The sequence below is a fragment of the Eleutherodactylus coqui genome, chromosome 4 (genome assembly GCF_035609145.1).
Source record: "Eleutherodactylus coqui strain aEleCoq1 chromosome 4, aEleCoq1.hap1, whole genome shotgun sequence".
NCBI classification, from domain to species: Eukaryota; Metazoa; Chordata; class Amphibia; order Anura; family Eleutherodactylidae; genus Eleutherodactylus; species Eleutherodactylus coqui.
The window spans coordinates 88359507-88380890 of NC_089840.1; the positions used below are offsets into that span (position 1 = coordinate 88359507).

The 21384-nt window shown below is 44.5% G+C and overlaps 1 protein-coding gene across 2 annotated transcripts in view; it reads right to left on the minus strand.

The window, feature by feature from the left end:
* The window catches only part of SH3KBP1 (SH3 domain containing kinase binding protein 1), a 325546-nt gene that overhangs the window by 144068 nt on the left and 160094 nt on the right, over positions 1 to 21384 (minus strand). For both annotated transcript variants that reach the window (XM_066599837.1, XM_066599838.1), the window contains exon 4: positions 6515 to 6621. In XM_066599837.1, the coding sequence (XP_066455934.1) occupies positions 6515 to 6621 (107 nt within the window). The remainder of the gene's footprint in view (positions 1 to 6514; positions 6622 to 21384) is intronic.

Here is a 21384-nt window from a genome sequence, read left to right on the forward strand (position 1 = left end):
GGCACTTCAGCACAGATCGACAGTTAACAAGATAGAAGACCCGGACGGGAAAGCAGAAGACCCGCAGTGTCCTGGGCCGCGGGCAGGAATCCGATCCACCCGTGGACATTAGGCCTAAAGGACCAAGCTTGGTAAATATACAGCGCTTGGTCCTGGGCTTTAATCGGAGCTGATAGCAGAAGTACGGCGCGGGATCAAAGCCTCTGCTTCTGCATTAAAGCAGAAGTAGGTTGGGTCCTCAGCTGTTAGTCACAGCAGAGGACCCGGAGGAGACCGCTGCTGCCTTCTCCTTTCCATGCTACATAGCGCTCAATGCATTACGAGAGTAGCCTGTCACCTGGCATCACCTTACCAGCAGCGCTGCCATCACTACAGACCGCAGGGTGAAAGGCTATGCTGATACAGCGTTCCCCTCACCTTCCAATTCTTCGTGCCATCAGCATAGCCTTTCATACAGCGGCCTGTAATGAGCGCAGCATTGCTGGTAAGATGATGCCAGGTGACAGGCTGTGCTGATAACGTGAGGAATTGGGGGATCTGCAGAATTTTTGACCATTTTGGATATGGAAATGCTGCGGAATTTGCCTTGGAAATTCTGCAGCATTCCCGCCCTGTGCCAACACACCCTTAAGAAATTGTTGTGCTTTCTTGTGTAAAGCAATGCAAGCACAAGAATCCCTTAAAAGGATTGTGCCAATTTATAACATTATCCACTATCCACAAGATAAGGTATCGGTTTATGATTGCCGGGGAACTGACCGTTCGGACCCCCACCAATCCTGAATGTATGGAGCAGAGGCCACACCGCTGCTGCATTCACTTCAATGACCACTCCAGAGATTACACAGTTTAAGCGCTTCAGCAATCTCCGGTGTGGTCATCGAAGTGAAAGGATCAGCAGCATGTCCATGCGACCTCCATCCCAGTCACTCATATCGGAACCTGTTTTCGGGATCGGTGGGTGTCCCAGCAGAGTTGCATCCAATCGTGAGATCTGCAGCTGTCACTCAATAGTTTAACGAGTAAAGACCAAGGTGTTTCAGTCCTAAAGAACCACATTATAATCAGTACAGAAGTTTGTAAAACATGATGGCTAAGGAAAATAATACAATTTTCACTGCCCATATCAACCACTAGGGGGTGCACTGAGTTCGGTTGCTTGTGGCCAGAGTTACAGTTTATAATTTCTCTAGCAGCGTTAAGCTTATAGTTTATGTTCAGCTACTTCTTAGATGCATCCCCTGACGATAAGATGACAAATTATCCTGCAGATGGAACTCCCAGCGATCACCTGTAATCAGTGAGGACCCTGGTAATTAGTGGGCAATTCCTAAGTAGCTCCACCACAGGCTAAACTACTCCTATACAGTTCCTATTAATGGCGGGCTCACAAGAGCGTGATTTCACCGCATATTACCGGCACCATGTACACAGTGAATGGAGTCAGTGAAAGAACTTGGATTTTCATTGATCCATTCACACTTGTGAATATTCATTGCATATGATACGCACACAAAAAAGAGCGCAGCATGTTTTAGGTTGTCGCGTATTACACACGATAAAGCCTTTTGTTCTCTACGGGCGCAATCAACCTGTGTGCGGTGTTTATATACGTCGCACAGAGAGGGAAATGTAACCAAAAAAAAGAAACAAGGAAGACTGTGCGTGAGAACACGCTCCTGCACAGTCCAAAATCACTGCCGTACGCCGTGATAAGGCAGCTCCACGGTGGTAAAATGCTGCATCCTACACTTAGGCTTTTTTCACATATTGGCCAGCCGCTTTCATGGCCGGATGATATACACTACGTTGGGAGGGAAAAACCTGGTGAACGGGCGCACAAATCAAAAGTTTGTGTGCCCGTTCATATGGCCTGGTGAGGCTGACGCAAATGAGCCAAACTCACCAGGGCATCGCCCATTTCCCCTCCCTCCCCATCGCAGGCTCACCTCTCGTTCCGTGCAATGAGAAGGGGTGGGGCGGGATTGGAGCTAAGCTCCAGTCCGCCCCCTCCCATTGATGGCTATGGAAAAGGGGCAGGGAGAGGGTGGGCACTTAGCTCCACCCATGCCCCGCCCCTTGTCTATAGACATCAGTGGGAGGAGGGGGGTGGACCGGTGCTTAGCTCCGACCCTGCCCTGCCCTCTCCCATTGCACAGAACGAGCGGGGAGGAACGAGAGGTGAGCCTGTACAGGGGGGAGGAGAACAGAGGGCAGGAGTTTAGTAGCCACACTGCTAAACTACCTCCCACCTACGGCCGCTGCCATGGGCTCCCATAGGGGCCCATGCAGCGGACGACGTATTCCGGCCCAAAAGATAGTTCCAGGACTATCTTTTGGGCCCGACATAAAAACGCCCGGCACTATATTGGCCGGCTGGGCGTTTAAATGTCTCAGAAATACGCCCATGTGATCTGATGCACTGGACTCCAATGCATCAGATCACAGCGCATATCGGACGGTCGCGAAAATGGCGGGCCGATATGCGCTCATGTGAAAGAAGCCTTACGATCATGTGAGCCCGACCTAAATTGAATGGGTTGTTTGTGTAATGCAGCATAAGCAGGTCTTCCAGATGCTCTTTGTAACTGCTGTCCAATCGGGCCATAAGGGGATTTAAAAACAATTATTAGTAAAACACAATGTATCTGTTATGTGTCTATGTGCATTACTGCATGGGTAAGGTTACAGCATGTTGTTAGGACAACTTATTCCCTAACAGAGATTATAGACAACTGTAGTGGCTTTTATTGGGTCCAGCACTGTCAAGACTGCCTTGCCAGAGCTGCCAGGGACAGGACAAAGGGGGGAAGAGGTCTTTCTTTGACTGCACTATGAGCGGCATTGTTTGATGTAAATCAGGGGTGAAAAGGCTCAGATCAGAGTTTTTCTCTGATCCTGGATGTTACTCCAAGGGACCTTTCACATGGTTGGAATTTCTCCACATTCTGCCCCAAAATCCACATATTAATTGTTATTTCCATTGGATTTGTATGGAATCCATCTAAAAACTACTCTGTGCTTCTGTACTGGTGGCATAGAGGTACAGTAGTGTTCCACTAAAGTCTATGATTATAGATTATGGCATGGCAGTGAGTGATTAAGGGCATAACGGGATTCCTGCCTGCCATGTAAGTGTTGTGCTGGAGAGCTCTTTAAATCGTTTAGTCATATGCTTTCTAAAACACGTTCTGTGCAAGTTGAATAAAAGTTAGTTTCTACTTAATTATTGCAAATTCAAAAGGTCTCTGTGAGTGACATAAAGCCCACACATCAGTAACTCCATGGGAACGCCTACATACATGGCTCACTAGGATTAAAATTAGTAAAGTCATTTCACTCTATATTACACCCACTATTCGTTATTAGCATAAAAAACAGCAAATCAAAGAAAAAAGTTTTCTCTCATCCCCTGAAGCAATGCATTGTGTGCGTTCTCCCTTCTACTGAAGAAATATGTTTTTTTAATTGCTACAATCTTAATAAATATGGAAGACATACATGTACCAAAATTTAAAGGATAGAGGATATCTTGCTGATCGGTGGGGGTTGAGACCTCCGCTGATCTTAAGAATGGGGGGCCCTGTGTCCCCCTCACTATGGGGTTACTGCATGACTGAATGAAGCAGCGCTGGCCGTGCAATCGCAGCATCACTCCATTCACTATCAATGGGACTACCGTGATATCCGAGCGCCACCTGATCGTATATATATCCATCAGCCCCACTGAAATGAATGGAACGCTGACTGTATATGTGTCCGGAACTCCATTCAGAGGGATATGACTGCAGGGGTTAGAAGCAACCCCCATAGTGACAGGAGAGCGGAAATAATGTATCACCGTAACATGTGCTCTACTGTGTATGTTAAAAGCATAGACAGGGTCCTAGGTGCACATTACTTGAAGTTACTATGTGAAGCCATGTTAATTTCCTGCTACTTGGTGGTAATTATCCAATCCTTTAAGGTCATGTACTCTTTTTTTATCACTCTGTTTTTGGAAATTAAAACCTTTTTCTAATTGGTTTTTATTTACATTTTCTGATTGTTTCTATGTTGCATTATTTTCCAAGATACTACAGACTGGAGGACTGACATTAGCACATTCTGTCTGAGTAAGCTGACAGCTCCTTCCCTACCCTGCTCCCCTGTTGTGCACTCACTGCTTTTCCACTAAGCTATTATAGATGGCTATATGACAGTGCTGGGAGATGGTGGAGGGGATCAGGAGGACAGAGAGCAGAGCAGAAAAAGCTACTATTACAGAGGGCAAATTTTCTGCTCTCATTAGCAAAAAGAGAGAACATGACCAGCAGCACTTGGAGAAAGGATAGAGATGTAGCGTGTAGCATTGAGTGAGTGTGGTTGTGCTGCTCAGTGTTCTAAAAGAGGAATAGGGAGTGGAAGCTGAGCTTTGTGCATTCATGAGAGTAAACAGCTGATCTGTCCTGGGAATGCCCCCAAACCAGAAACTTGAAAATAGAAGAGCCTGCAAACCATGTATGAGGTTTTCCAAATGCACGAGAAGGAAAATTTAATGTAAAAACAGGAAAGCACATTATTTCTTTCTACAGGGACTTGGTAAGATATGTGGGTATTCACTTTTCATGCACAAAGCTTTCCATAACTTTTAAAGTGCTGGCCAATAAGGGTCTCCTTTCCTATTAACTTGCTATCCACTACCTATTGTCATGCGAAGTCAGTCTCTAGCAACAAAGACATTGGAGGAGGAAACTACGAAATGGAGAAAGAAACAGAGAAACTCAAAACAGACATCGCTGCAACTAACAACAATTGTTTACTGTGTCACAGCTACCAAAATCACATCTACACTGCTCGGTATTGTTATATAATGTCCTCTGTAACGTGGTTACAAGAGATAAACAAGGCGATATCCTGCTCTCCTGTGTGTACAGTGTACGGAAGCCATCATAGCAGCTAGTCTTCACCTACCAGCTCATAGAAGGCTGAGAATTAGCGATACAACCTGCAGAGGGGAAAACTGGTGTAAAATACAGGATACAATAATGGCCAGAAATAGTGTTATTGCTCATGTACACACACTGCAGTTTATTTTTAAAAACCGCCTGACAAAAGGCAGTATTGCTGGCTAAACATTACTGGCTCCCAATAAAATGAATGTGTTCCCCCTTGAACTAATATGAATATGAATCCCTTTGACGCTCAGCGTGAATATATATGTGCAGTATAATATTGTGGTAAGCCACAGTGGTGAGCAAGTGGTTGTTGAGTCTTACTAGACTGTAAATATACTTTAATCCTTGAATAATGAAGCGCTTATTTGTGCAAATTTGTAGTAGGCTTTGTGTTCACTTCCTTATTGTCCTCAGGATTACTATTTGCTGTCACTATTTGCTGCCAGCTTTTTTTTTAAAGGTTGACAACCTGCCCTGACCTAGTCCGGCACATACAGCTGAGGGTTTGATACAAATGTATCAATGAGCTTTCAAACTCAAGTGAACTACAAGAAAGGCGTTTGTATTTTTTTTGTTTGTATCTTTTTCTACATCTGCATCATCTTAAAAAACGCAGTTAGGGTGGCTTCACACGAGCGTGTGCCGTACATAGGTGCGCACAAAAGTGCGCACCCACGTAAGTGCACAAATACGCGTGAATACAGGTACATGCATTGCTTTCAATGGAGCTGCGGCTGCTGCTGGTGGAGCAGGGAATTCTTTAATCCCCGTGGGCATGAAAAAACCATCTGACAGCTGCGGTAGAGGATCCAGCTGCGGCACCCCATAATTGTTTTTCAGGGAAAGGCTTTAAATATAAGCCCTTCCCTGAAAACCAAGGCAAAGTAGTGTAAAAATAATAAAAAAATACATACTCGCTTTCTTCAGCTGCCAGTGCTCAGCCGCATCCTGTCTGCGATGTCTCCTGCTCTGCAATGCAGTTCTTTCAGCAGGCGGAGAATTAAAATCCCCGCCTGCTGGAAGAGCTGCTTGTGATTGGCTGAGGCTGAGGTTCTTGCCTGTCATTCATTTAGTGACATCTGTGACAGATGCAGTAGGGAATTCTTAAATCCCCGCGGGGATGCAGAAAACATCTGCTGCATGCGGCAAATGTGTTCTTCAGCCCCACAGGGGACACAGAAGCGGCGGACAGGTAAGTATATATATATATTTTTTACATTAAATGGTTGTTTTTCAGGAAAGAGCTTATATTTAAAGCTCTTCCTTGAAAAACAATTAAGGGGTGCTGGCAGACCTTTGCCTTTAATGGAGCCGCCGGAAGCAGCCGTGGCTCCATTGAAGGCAATGCGTGCATTCCCTATGATGCACGCATGTCCTATCTTTACAGGCATACGCCTGTAAAACACGGACATGTGAACACACCATAGGGAATGCATTGGATGTAATAGACGCACAATGGACGCACAAAAACACACTTGTGTGGAGGCACCCTTAATCCTTTAAAAGGCTTTACAGCACAAATCAACATTATCTACTGCTTGAGTATAAACTTCTGACCCATAAAAGCAGACACTTACTTCTCCAAGTACTTCGATGATCTCCCCAACTTTGAGTTCAAGTTCATCTTCATTCTGTGGTATATAACTAAAGGCCACTTGACATCTCCTCCGTCTCGTTCGCTCACCTGTCCACATGAAGAGAATGAAGAAAGGTAAAAGTATATTTCTAATACCTACAAAAGTCATGTGTGATAGTACATATTATTCTTGTAAGATTTATCACATACCACTTGGCTTCTAAATCAGCACTAAATACAAATATAGATTGGCATATAGGTAAGTTCATGTTTATTTCATCCATTTACAGAATACCACATTCAGGAATGTGTGTACCATAATTAATCATGGCATATAGATTTCGGGTGGTCATCCACCAAGTGAAAGAATTAAACATATTATACAACCAACACAAATTGAGTCTTGTTTAAAGATCCTATGAAAACAAATCATAAGTGCAAAGCAAGAAGTAGGGTCATTGTGGGGGGCGACCGTGCAGCTACATGCAAATATTACCCGATTCCCAATCATAAATTTACAGCTACCGCATTCTCCATACGCATGAAAGGAAAGGTGGCTGCAGTCCAGGCAGCGCAAACAAGTACAGTAAAAAGCACCAACATGGGCGCTATGGCATGAAATTGTGCGTCCTGAATAGCACATATATTTCACACGATAGAGAGCTTATATGTGCTTACACCCGTATATGGCTGCTCTTAAGGTCCCTTGGGTTTTCAGCTGCCCATAGCTGGGAATTATAGTTCCCATAGAAGAGAGAAGGGATGGCAGGAAACTAAAATTGAAGGTGTTTTAATCACCTAGTAGGAGAGGGGGCGCACATACATTTTTCAATAGTAGCCTGAGGTTTGCTTCAGACTGCTTCTGTCTTGGGGTTCTCTCACTCTCTACCTGGCCCTTGCCTTGGACTAGTGGCCCATTCAGTTCTGTGAGCCGGTTATAAAGGCTCACTCAGTCCTAGGCTGTCAATCTAGAACGAACTACATGAACAAGCGGATGTTTATTAGGTGTCGATGACTTCAGTACTTCCAATAGTTCTAGATGTAGTCTAGACAAGTCAAGGGAGAGTGACTTGTTGGGGCCCTTGTCACCCAACACATAGGGCACAAGTCCCAACCCCACCTATGTCCGTGCCCAGACACAAAGCACAACCTTTTTCAGTAACTTCTTTATATGACAGTTTTGTAGTCTAAACTAAACTATAAGATGCCAAATGACTTTTCAGTGAGGCACAGTGTTTTAAGAAAATCTCAGAAGAGCCAGTGAACTGAAATAAGATTCAGAATTTTATTTCCTGGACTGGCCGGATGTTATAAGGCACCTCATATAAGAGGGTGGCAGAGGAAGCCTTTGATGATGATATAGATAAAGAAATATCACTCAGCCTGGTAACACTTTTTATTACCAGCCGAAATAATATATGCGCTAACCTGGAGTAATGCAGGCAGGGCGCTTATATCTTCCATTGCGCCTAGATGTCATCTCAGGTGTGATTAATTTTTGACTGGGACCTAGGCGAGGGTTGAATGCATTTGTGCAGGCTTATATTTTTCATGACAACAGAAAGAATAGAAAGTACTTAACATTTCAGTGGTAAAAGAACTCTTATTCACATACACAAATGAATCAGACGCCTCTCCCCGCTGATTCACGGTGTGCACTCATTTAGAAGTCCTCTATGTACAAAGCAATGAAAAGTAACTCTATGTGCAAGAATACAAATATTATAGTTGGGTAACGTCAGTTCAGCCCTACACTTTTTAAGCCACCTGTAGCATCTCTCTACAAGGTGTAAAGAGAAAATTTTTTAGAACAAACTATTGTATACAGTCGCTTATCGGTGTAGCCAAGTTTAACATGACTCTTCACTCCTTATGATAACTTATTTATTTGCCCTTTTAATTGCTTTACAAAAGCTTTTGCTATTGGTAAGACAACATGATAATAGATTTTTAATGGCTTAAAGGGGTTGTCCAGTTAAAAACTCTTGATGGCCTATTCTCTAGCTAGGCCATTATCAGTGGTAAGTCCATCACCAGAAACCACTCATCATCTGCTCTTTTTGATGGTGTGCTTGTGCATTGAGCTGATTTCTGCAGCAAGCAGACAGCTCCGTTCCCACTGCAGTGACCAGGTTTGGTATTGCAGGTAAAGTTCCCATTGAAATAAATATAAACTTGGCCTGTAATACCAAGTCTGGCCACTGCAGTGACAACGGAGCTGTCTGCTTCCTGCAGAATTTAGCTTAGTGCAGGAGTACACCTAGCCAGCAAACAGCTGATCAGCGGTGGTCCCGAGAATTAAAGCCCTGCTGAACTACCATTGATGACCTATCTTGAGAACAGGCCAAGTGGACAAACTTTTTAAGATAGGATAACTTGTCGCAGAAAGTTATCACAGTCATGTTAAATTTAGCTACTTTGGTAGGTAAGGAATTACCTAGGTTACTACTGTTCAATCAAAGCCCATGTATAACATCACCTAGGTAATGTTATCCCCTTTGGGCCTTTGGAAATGATCACCTAGGCAACAAGCCAGGATCCCGTGCCACGGTAAGTAATGCTACATGTGCATTAGTTTTGTTTACAAGCTGCAAAGCTCAGTCCCATTCAAATGGATACCAGGCATAGCCCTATGGAATGTACCATGCTGTGCATGGTCTGCAGTGAAGTGACAGCGGTACTCACCCGAGAGCCACTGCAGACAGCTGATCGTGGGGGTTCTGAGCGGCAGACCTCAAACAACCTGACATTAATGATCCTGATAGTTTAGTCCTTGAAAAGCCCTTTAATGAATAAGCGATTTTCTTAGTTTTTTCATCACTGCATTGAAAGAGTCATAACTTTTAAGCTTTTTCATTGATGTGAGGACTGGATTTTACGAGATAAGTTTTATGTTTTAGTGGCACCACTTTGCGGTACATATCATGTATTATAAATGTTATTTTTTTTTTCCGGAGGGGTTAAAAAAACACCCCCAGAAATTCCACCAATGTTTTATCAGTCTTGTTTTAAAAGAGCAAACTGTGCGGTAACAATAACGTGATAATTTTGTTCTCTGGGTCAGCGTGATGACGGCAATACAGAGTTTACATAGTTTGAGAAAAAACTAAAACAATGACATTTTTCTTACTTGCACAGGGAAAGTCTTTCCTTTTTTTAGTCTGCCCATTTAAAAAAAAAAAAAAAAGCGAAAAATAATTATAATCACCATCGTCAGCTTTATTTATGAAGCACCAACATATTCTGCAGCACTTGACAGACAAGAGGGAACAAGGGCAAACAAAAACAGACATTACATACAGTACTTATCCTATAAAATCATACAATTTTGTAGCCCGTGTGAAAGCAGCCTAACAGCAGGAATCAATGAGAACATGGATCCCCGCTCTTAAAGGGGTTGTCCCGTGCCGAAACGGGTTGTTTTTTTTTTCAATAGCCCCCCCGTTCGGCACGAGACAAACCCGATGCAGGGGTTTAAAAAAAAAAAACGGATAGTACTTACCCGAATCCCCGCGCTCCGGTGACTTCTTACTTACCTTGCGAAGATGGCCGCCGGGATCTTCACCCACGGTGGACCGCAGGTCTTCTCCCATGGTGCACCGTGGGCTCTGTGCGTTCCATTGCCGATTCCAGCCTCCTGATTGGCTGGAATCGGCACACGTGACGGGGCAGAGCTACGAGGAGCAGCTCTCCAGCATGAGCGGCCCCATTCAAAAGGGAGAAGACCGGACTGCGCAAGCGCGTCTAATCGGGCGATTAGACGCTGAAATTAGACGGCTCCATGGAGACGAGGACGCTAGCAACGGAGCAGGTAAGTGAATAACTTCTGTATGGCTCATATTTAATGCACGATGTACATTACAAAGTGCATTAATATGGCCATACGGAAGTGTATAACCCCACTTGCTTTCGCGGGACAACCCCTTTAACCTCTTACATGTCGTAATCAATGGACATAGTGACATGTAAAGAGTTCACAGAGGGAGCGCGCGCTCCCTCTGTGACATCATCGGCACACCATGATGTAATTACAGAGGGCTGATGGGTTGCTATGGCAACCAGAAGCCATAGACTGGAATCTGGGCCTGCCATGGCCTACACTTGCTGTTGTGAGTGATAATGCATTGCAGCACAAAAAAGCTTTTATAGGACATTGAACATGTGGAAAAATAAATAAAAATAGTGTAAAGAAAAATACATGTAAAAATCGTACCGGCATGCAGAAAAAAATGATCATGTCATTTATGCTGCATGATTAATGCTGTAAAAAAAAAAAAACAATGGCAGAATTAATGTGTTTTCTCTCCCTGGGCTCCCAAAAAATTTACAAAAGTTTTACAATACACCCAAAAATGGTACCAATAAAAACTACAGATTGCCACGCAAAAAACAAGCTGTCACATGGCCAAGAGAAGTTATGGCTTTTGAAAAGTGGAGATGAAAATCCCCCCAAAATCATTGCGTCCCTATGATCAAAATAGGCCGTGCCATTAAGGGGTTAAATTGTATTCAATAGTGGAAGGGCAACTAGTGCAGTGACTTGCACAGGATGGGGGCATTAGTGTAGAAGGGGCCTGTCTGCTGGCCTGGAGGAGGGGAGGACTCATCCGTTGCAGTAATCAAGCAGAGGACGGATCAGGGCAACATTAGGCGCTTTTGATGTATGCACCGTAAGAAAAGGGCAGATTCTGGAGATGCGTCTGAGGAGCCGGTGACATGATTGTGCAAGTAACTGAATACAGGGATTGAATGCATTTTAATAAATAGTACTTTAATATAAGCGCTAATATGCTGCTATTATCTTTTATTACTATCATCTCTTCCACAAGTCTCCGTAAGTATCTGCAATTCTAAGCAAGTTTCCAAATATTCCACATAAGTGCTACAATATGCTTCACTGAAATAACAGTAATTCCACTGCAACAGACTTGATAGAGCTGCGTAGGTTTATATGATCATCCCTCATAGGTGGATTACAATTATAATGAAATCTCACTTTGCCTTCACTTGGACAGGCTGTATCGCTCTAAGTGATGTATATGTTCTGGGTGATTGGTAATGTTACTGCTCGGTAAGTAGAGCATGAAGAGCAAGGGAAAAGAACTTATATCGGCTGTCAAGGTGTAGGTACACTTCATACAGGTGAATATTGTATGGGGAATTCTTCATATCGGGTAACAATTTTGCGACCAGCCATATTTTCTTTCAAAAAACTTTCTCCAAAGTTTCCTTAAAGTAAATTTCTGGGTAAAAGCTGAATAGTAAGCTTTTTCCAGAAATGGAGGGTCCCATTCCAAAGTCTCACAGACATGTTCTAGTGGGAGATTCAGAGGTGACAGCAGAGTAACACATACTTCTTGCAGTCCAACAGATTTATAGAATATAGACGGTGGGATCTTACAGCACAGTCATGACCGCGACCCTGCAGGAGTTTTCTCCAAGCCGGGTTATGCCAAGGTGACTGCAGGCTAGCCCCCCTATTCCTACTGTGCCACTATGGGACCACCCTTTCAAATAGCCTGCCCCTCCAATACTACTTGCGGAAGATCACCACTCAAGATTGTTGGGAATCACCTGGCACCTCCTTGGGTTATGTTGGCTGCCACATCACTACCTGTCATCGCCCATGGCACGTTGCATAAACTCTTGTAATGAAGGAACTGACTACTACAATCACAGCACAAGTCCTAACAACAGAGGGTCTATTTAAGGACCACCTACGTATTTCACTTAAGTTAAAAAAACCAAAACAAATAGCACACTTGTCGAGTTACAAGTAATAAACTTTCTACACCAGGTGGTTGCTCGTAACACCCCAGAATAGAATTGTTTCAAGGAGTTGTTCCCGTGCCCAACCAGTCCACTCAATCTGGAAGGCTTTGCAGTAAAGAAACCTGATGGTAGGTTCTCAGGACAGATGTCCTCTCTGTCCTCCAGTACGTGGATCTCTCTCTAGTTCTCTGGTCAGATATCTGTCTCTTGAGGGTGTTCCATGCTACACTACCAGCCCTTACTGTTGCCCCCCTTTTTATTACTTTCTTACGACTCCTCCTATGTCAGCGCCACAGTGCTCAACATCCCAGCGCCGCCTCTGCACCAGAGTTGTGTTTTCCCTAGCCCTGTACAGATGCCTGCTCTGCTTCCAGGCTAATAATTTGGAAAGCCTGCCCCCTGGCAACAAGTGACACATATGTGTTCAGTGGCAACCCCAAATACATGGGGGAAAGTCAAGGTCGAACACAGACAGGATAAGCAGGCCCCCCTTTCTCTTACAAGCGGCCTGCACAATGTCACCCATAACTTTCTCAAACTTCAAGGACCACCTAGATGAGACTTTGGGCTTGAAAAGGGCTCCAATAAGAAACCTCCACTCTTGAATCAAATGGATGGGAGTGTGTGTAAGTATCAATACGGGGTTTTGGCTTGCACAAGAGGAGCATGCAAATCCCAGGATATTGTCTAGGCACCTCGTGCACAAAACTCATGCATTAGCTGCATACTCCTTATGGCTTAGAACATACACTTGTCCTGGCACAGCCACCGATCGGTGTTAGGGCTTTGGTTTTCGCATCCTATCATCATATCACACAACCTTTCTAATTTATTATTGATTACAACCCCTAAAGAAGTGCTGCAGTTCCATGCCTTAAATGGTAACTACATTTTCAGAACACTTCTAACATATTATAGTGATAGGTCAGAAGTTTTAATCAGGAGGGTCCGGGTGCAGATATCCTCAATGATCGCTAAAACAATAGGTCAGAAACACTGCATCCCTATGACTGAAATTGGTGGACAAACTAAGGCCGGGCTCACATGAATGTATCTGGAATTGTGCAGGCTGTGAGATATATGCACGTGGTATGCAGCCAGTATGTAATGATATTGCGTACTGACTGCGTGCCTCCCATAGCCATGTACTATCATGGCGAGTAATACGCGCCAAGATAGAACATGCTGTGATTTTTCCTGCGTGAATATTTCGCATAAGTTGTGTGAGCGGCAACATGGCCGCCTACAACAGATTGGTACAAGGTATTATGACTATTTAAGTATGTTTATATTTCTGTTGAAGTATTCGTTTAAGTGCAAATTAATCACATCCATGTCTGTGCCTTGTCATAAGTATGTGTGTATAAATGCATGTCTCTTCGGATCTATTTCATTATGCCTGAGGAAGAATCCTGAGAGGTTTGAAAGCTTGCTATAACATCATGTATTTTTGTTAGCCATTAAGAGGTATCATATCTACAAGATTACTTGGTTTGTTTTGCTGGGAACAATCACAAATTTCCTATATACTCACTTTTACAAAATTATTCCATTTCCAGATCAAGACTATGGTTAAGTGACCCCATAGTGAAATCCTAGCAAGTTCAGCTGACATCACATATAAGACCTCTATAAGCCTTTGCGGCTTGATGTACAAGTACATCAGAGGGGCCATGCTTCATTTGCGTGTGCTGTGCATGCTTCGATTTAGACTGAAGAACATCAGCACTAGAGATGAGCGAGCATACTCGCTAAGGACAATTGCTCGAGCGAGTGGTGCCTTATTCGAGTACCTGCCCGCTCGGAAGAAAAGGTTCGGGTGCTGGCGCGGGTGAGCGGTGAGTTGCGGGAGTGAGCAGGAGGGAGCGGGGGGATAGAGAGGGAGAGAGAGATCTCCCCTCCGTTCCCCCCTGCTCTCCCCCGCCGCTCCCCCCCCCCCCCCCCCGCCGGCACCCGAACCTTTTCTTCCGAGCGGGCAGGTACTCGCTAAGGACAATGCTCACTCGAGCAGTTGTACTTAGCGAGTATGCTCGCTCATCTCTAATCAGCACATGGACAGTTCATCCGCATGCAAGGTTGGTCAAAAGACTAATGTGGTTGGTGACAGACCCGTACACTGCAAAGTCTCATGGATGTATCTGTAAGTTATTTGCTTGGATTTCACAATGGCAGCAGGTAGACCTGATCAGGAAAAAGGGACACTTTTCAAAAGCAGTAAATACAAAAATGTGTTCAATGTAACGTACACAGTTGAATAAATGCTGGTTTTGGGTCAACCTCTTGAATAATGCATCTGTAGCCTGCTATGGAAAATAATGTATCATTCTAAAACCTGTTCAAAAATAGCCCTTTCATTACAAGTACTCTGAGAAGTTGCGATGCATATACAGAAAATCTTGTGCTGCTGTACATAGCAGACAAAGGTCAACACGGGCAATAAAACAAGACAAATCTACAATACATGAAGAAGTGAGTGGCATGACTGTCAGCTGTGGCACAGGAGTGATGTGCGGTTGGCATCCCACTACACAATGAAGGATCGTCTGATGAAAGTGTCTGAGTAAGCAGGATGGTCAGCAGCATTGTCAGTGAGTAAGCAGGATAGCTATTTATTTCCTGATGAGTATCGCCTGCCTTTAGAGCGAGTCAACATCTGCTGACCTGCCTTCTTGATGGCCCATAGAGAAAACATCGGCAGTGATTAATGGGAGGCCAGTCTAACTCTATTGATCAATATAAAACAATTACATTGACCCACTCGATTATGAGCACACAGCTCTGCTGGGCATTCTCTGACATTTCCACAACAGTGTTGGAACCCAAAATTTCAAGAAAATGTGAAAAATAGTCCTGTACATGTATGGTTTACATTTTAGGGTTTGAAATCATTGGTAGGACGGGATGAATTAATAAGCCATAAATAGGGAAATGCAAAGATAAATGGGAAATCTGCCTTCATTTTTTGTAAAATTAAAGGGGTTTTCCCAGTATAAAAAAAAATTAAACAGCTGAGCATGAAAAATAAAAACGATACATTACTCCCATCTCTTAAAGGGGTTGTCTCGCGAAAGCAAGTGGGGTTCAGCACTTCTGTATGGCCATATTAATGCACTTTGTAATATACATCGTGCATTAAATATGAGCCATACAGAAGTTATTCACTTACCTGCTCCGTTGCTAGCGTCCCCGTCGCCATGGATCCGTCTGAGGGCGAGCACCCACTGGCGTTTTTTTACCTGCGTTTTGCGTTTTTCCTGCACAGGCATAGAGATAACATGTGTTCCTGTCCACTGGCGTTTTTTTTGCGTTGCGTTTTTAACATAGGAACTGTCAGTTGCATATGTGTCCCTATTTTTCTCCTAATGCACCCATGAATGTCAATGGAAATTAACGGAAAACGCCGCGAAAAACGCGAGAAACGCCGCGAAAACGCTGCGTTTTTTTCCCGCGGAGAACGCAAACGCCAGTGGGTGCTCGCCCTAATTCTGATGTCTTCTTGCTCTTTTAGACGCGCTTGCGCTGTGCGGTCTTCTTCCTGGTGAATGGGGCCGCTCGTGCCGGAGAGCTGGTCATCGTAGCTCCGCCCCGTCACGTGTGCCGATTCCAGCCAATCAGGAGGCTGGAATCGGCAATGGACCGCACAGAGCCCACGGTGCACCATGGGAAAGGACCCGCGGTGCATCGTGGGTGAAGATCCCGGCGGCCATCTTGGTGAAGGAAGAAGTAGGAAGAAGGAAGACGTCGCAGAGCGGGAATTCGAGTATGAAATAGGTTTTTTATTTTTTTTAACACATCCATTGGAGTTGTCCTGCACCGAACGGGGGGCCTATGGAAAAAAAAAAACCGGTTTCGGCGCGAGACAACCCCTTTAAGGCCCCCTACAGGACATAGCTGAACTGCTCCAGCTCCTGGTATGTAGGTCCGGGGGAAGTCAGGCGACAGCTGCATCCAGTCAGAGGCCGCGGCAGCACCATCCCGAACTCCTGGCATCATGGCGTCAGGACATGAGCACGGATGCAAGCAGTTCGGACAGTGACACCGTGGCCCCTGATTGACTGCAGCAGTCACCTGACTTCCGCCAGACATACATACCAGGAAGCTGAAGAGAGGTGAGAATTGTCTCTTTTTTATCTTATGTTATGCCCGGCTGTTAAAAAATGTTTTTATCAGGGGACAACCACTTGTAATTGTTATCATGCATAATCGTTAGCTTTCCAAAATGGTCAGAATTCTTGTGACCGTCACCCGTTACTTGTCACTTAAAAGGAAATAATAAAGGCTGCTTGTGAGCTGCGGTGATGCCAGATTTACTGTGACTTATGCGCAACATTGCTTTGCCTTGGAGCTGTAACATTAGATTGTTGGAGACGCATCATTAATCCAGGGATTCATTCAGATACCATAATTTGGAGAATGGAAGGATTTTTTCTCCACTATAGGGCGCCTGCAGATGGCCGGGTCGGATCCGGCTGCAAGAATTCTCGCACGGGGACTCTTCCCGAGCCCCTGCAGGGACCAGTGCGTACTCACTTGCTTCCGCGGCTCCGGCTGTTTGATATGCTGGCTGCCGGAGCATGTGCAGACCGGAGTCGGCGGCCGGGGAGTGACATTTCTGTGCAGGGCTCGCAGAGCCCTGCACAAAAAAATAGAGCATGGCGCGATTTGTTTTCCGCGTGAGATTAGGCTCGGACAAATCGCGGCCGTCTGCCTAGGATTGCGTTTGCTAACACAATCCTATGGCAGCTTCCACGGGCGGAAATTCTGCGGAAATCCCGCCGCAGAATTTCCGCCCGTGTGCAGGAGGCCAAAGTTAGTATAATTAGCAACTGCATCAAAAAGAGTTGTTTTCTGCTTCTTTGGATCATCTCTACATGATAGTAAATGAATGTTATAAGACTAGAATCAGTTTTTTGAGTCAAGGTCAGAAGTGTGTATATATAAATATATATGTATATACACACAGACACACACAAAGGATCCTTACATAGGATTTCCTGTTCATTACGTAGGATTGGCTGTTCCTCACAAGTTCTATTGGTCCTTAACGGTTCATTGAGATTGTGAAACTTGATTGGAGGACACTGGTTTATGGGATTATCAGAAGCTATAAATTATCCTTCATTTCCCATTGATCTGCCATTTAGCCCTAAACCTCTGATGACGCCACAGAGGTGATAAAACATGTTGGGGGGAAGCTGTTTGTTGCATTTTAATTTCTGTAAACTCAACAATTGATGCTAATACACAATAACAGATAGATTTTTTTCCTTCTTTATATACCATGTTTCCCTGAAAATAAGACCCAGTCTTATATTGTTTGCCCCAAAAGAGGCACAAGGTCTTATTTTATTTACCTAGCAGCCACAGGCCGTGTCCTCCCACTGGTCTCCAGGGCTTCAACTCACTTGCTTGCAGTCCTCAGCCACCGACAGAAGACTGTTTCCTGGTTCCGGGATTCATAAATCCCACCTCCAGGAAGGGATGGCTCTGATTGGTTCTCGAAAGCTGCCAGCCAATCAATGCAGTGCTTGATGAAATAATGCGATGGCTGTGATTGGTTCATCAGCGGAGTTTCTGCATCTCCAGCGGCGGTTTCTCCTCGCTTCGCAGCAGACATCGCTATCGCCGCTGGAGATGCAGAGACGAACGCTGCTCAGCCGATTCATAAATCCTGCCTCCACAACGCGTTCGCTGTGATTGGTTCTTTATGCGCTGCTCAGCTAAGCAATGCAGTGCTCAATGATCCAATCACAACCATCCTATTGTTTTATCGATCACTGCATTGATTGGCTGGCAGCACTCCAGAACCAATCAAAACCATCACTTCCTGGAGGCAGGATTTTTGAATCCTGGAACCAGGAAGCAGTTTTCTGTAGGCGGCTAAGGACTGCAAGCAAGAGCACCAGGACTCCGGAGAACAGTGTGAGGACACGGACCGTGCTACCAAGTAATATATAGTTTTTTGTTTTATAATTATTTGGCTAGGGCTTATTTTCGGGGTAGGTGTTATATTTCAAGTCCCATCGTGCCCTCTCCCGAAAAATTAGGGTAGGTCTTATTTTTGGGGAAACACGTTAGCTAGCTATATAGAAAATATGGACTACAGCTAATATTTGTTAGAGCAGCATGTGGAGAATTCTGGGTTTTAAATACCACTTTTTTAATGAAAACCAATAAAGATTAAACCTTTTAGTAAAGGGTTTCCATAATTTGGGTAATATTGCCTCAGGCAAATTGTGAATTGCCTATTATACCCTGTTCCCCCTGAGGTCTTGTAATACATTCAATGAAGAGCCACCACCACAATTGTCTTCAAGTTCCATCCGGCACACATTAACAAAAGTCCACTGCAATAAAAAAGGATTCCTCGGTATTCAGTTTCCGAAACTGGAAACAAAATCGCAGCATTCCGCACTTTTGATCCAGTGTAAAAAATGGAATGGAGACGGAAAATATAGAAAAGGATTGAAACTGAAGATTTTCTACTTCAAAACATTTCTATGGGCTTTCAGGTTTCGTGTTTTGCGACAGCACAGCAAAACGGGAATGAAACCGCTAGTGTGAAAAGGCCTTAAATCTAGCTAAATATGTAATTATGTATGCCTAAAAATAAACATTTGTGTGATATACTTAAAAACCAAATCTTCTAAGTTGCTAATTTTGATGCGTCTTACTGCTATGATTGAATAATAGAAAAATGTAAACAAGTGATAATCTTTTTTTTTTAGTAGCACTTTTCAATTCTGCAGTCCAGAATGTCATAGCAACTGCTTGATCCTACTAATCTGAGAAAAAGCTGAAGCAATTATGTCCTTGTCACCGAATGTTGAACGCTGAATGCGAGTCCATGTTCGTATATCAGCTCGGTTTTCACGCCGAGCCGATATACGTGTTGTCCTCGTGTGCAGGGGGGGGGGGGGGATAGAAGAGCCAGGAGCAGGAACTTAGCTCCCGCCCCCTCTGCACTATTTGCAATGAGGAGAGGTGGGACGGGTACGGGGCTAATTCTCAGAACTTAGCCCCGCCTCCGCCTCCTTTCATTGCAAATAGTGCAGAGGGGCGGAGAGGAGGCAGAGAGGGGGCAGGAGCTCAGTTCCTGCTCCTGGCTCTTCCATCTTCTCCCCCTGCAGATGAGGAGGACGTATATCGGCTTGGCGTGAAAACCGAGCCAATATACGTTCGTGGGAATGCACCCTTAGGCTAATTTCACACGGGCGAGAGCGATATCGGGCCATGAAACTCAGCCCAATATCATGCTTGGGAACGTGCGATTTCCCCGCGGATGTGAGGCATGTTTGTGTCAAAAACACCTCCCATCACTTCAAGGAAGTAGCATTTGTTTACACTGGGATGCTTCTTCCATCCCAATTGAAATCAATGGGCTTTGTATTCCAAGGGAACGCCCAAGGATAGGACATGCCATGATTTATTTTCCGCACCACAATACAGTAATACGGGAATCGCTCATGTATATGACTCCACTCAAAGAATGGTGTTCATATTTGTGCAAGATTGGTGTGTCCCACAAAGCACAAATCCCATGCGTTGTTCGTGGCCGCGTGAAATTGGTTCAGGTGCTCCTTCACACCTCAGTGCCAGGTATTTGGTTACTGAACAAGCCTTTTTTGCGTGCACATTGGCATATTTTGCAGCACTTTTTCTGACAGCAGGGCATGTTCATCAGCACGCGGGATACAAAGACGCACCGATTGAAATGGCTAATTCGTCTAATTGGTTCCAGATGTGATCTTTTTCCAGCAGAATTATTTTATGCATGTCCTTACAGTTCTTTTATGTACGCACATTTTGCTTGCACGAAAAAAGAAAGCGACATGCATTTGCGCACAGTAGCTTCCAACAGGGGTACACAATTGCGCACATATTGCGCGGTTATGCGGAAACCACTGTGCAAATCCGCTAACACCAGCACCCTGTAAAGCTAATTGGTTTTTAAAATCAGGACGGAGGCGATTCCCTGCCTGTGTAAACGAGCAGTGCCTGCGCAAATATGCTCTGTATTTACGCAGGCACGGGCGCAAAAAACACTCCTTCACCGTGCATATACGTTGCGTATGTGTGAGCATTTTTGCGCTTATGCCTGTGTGCGGACGCCTAAAGTATTAACTACGTGTGTGAAAGATAGGGCAAGTCAATGGCTTCGTCCCGTTATACGGCTGTGATTATCATGGCTGCATGACGGGGGAAAAAACATGCCCATCTGTTAAAGGCCTAACTCCCATTTACTTCGATGAGAGATACGGAAATAGCGTAAAGCTGCATGCACGGCGGTTTCCATAATACTCAACTAGATGCGGGTTTCTCATCTCAGCCAGAAAGTGTTGATATGGGAATACCCCTTTAACTTCAATGCGCCCCATAAGATGCACCATTTCCCCTGCAGCAGGAAATGATCGGTTACAAATCTGCAATACCAACTAAATACAAGAGCTCATGGCATTGGGACAAGATCACCAGGACTCTATAGGACCCGCAATATGGGAAGATGAAATGAAAAATACTTTAATGATACTTTCCCCTTAAATGTCAAGCATTACTAATGTGCCAAATCTGCCCGATCAGCTAGTTTAAATTGCTGGAAAATAATTGCTTTTAGTCTTGACCTATTTATAAATGGTTTGGCTTTTGCTTTCATTCCTGTAAACGCATTAAATCCTCTCAAACACAAGTGAAAATTGTAAAGAAAGATTTTCACACAAACTGTGGCAGCAGAAGTAATAGAGCGCTACAATATGTAGGAGCTAGCAGGGAGCTAAGTGCAGGGCAGCGGGGGTGTGAAGATCCTTAACCCTGCCAGACACAACTGTGCTGGATGCTCATCTCTTCTCTCTCGCTGCAGCGCCAAGGAAAATCTGCAACACACAGAAACAACTTTATCCACCCCAAACTTCCCATGGAGTAAGCCTATAGGAATGAATTGTCCTCTGGTGAAGGTTCTTTATGTGGCCTAAAGGCGTTTAAGACGACAAGGGAGCAAAACTTGTCAATCCACAGAGTCCACAGGCAGCCATGAAGGTGTTACATTCATGGAGACAATGGATATTTGTAAGCAACCTTTGATACGGACAAGAGCATGTTGTT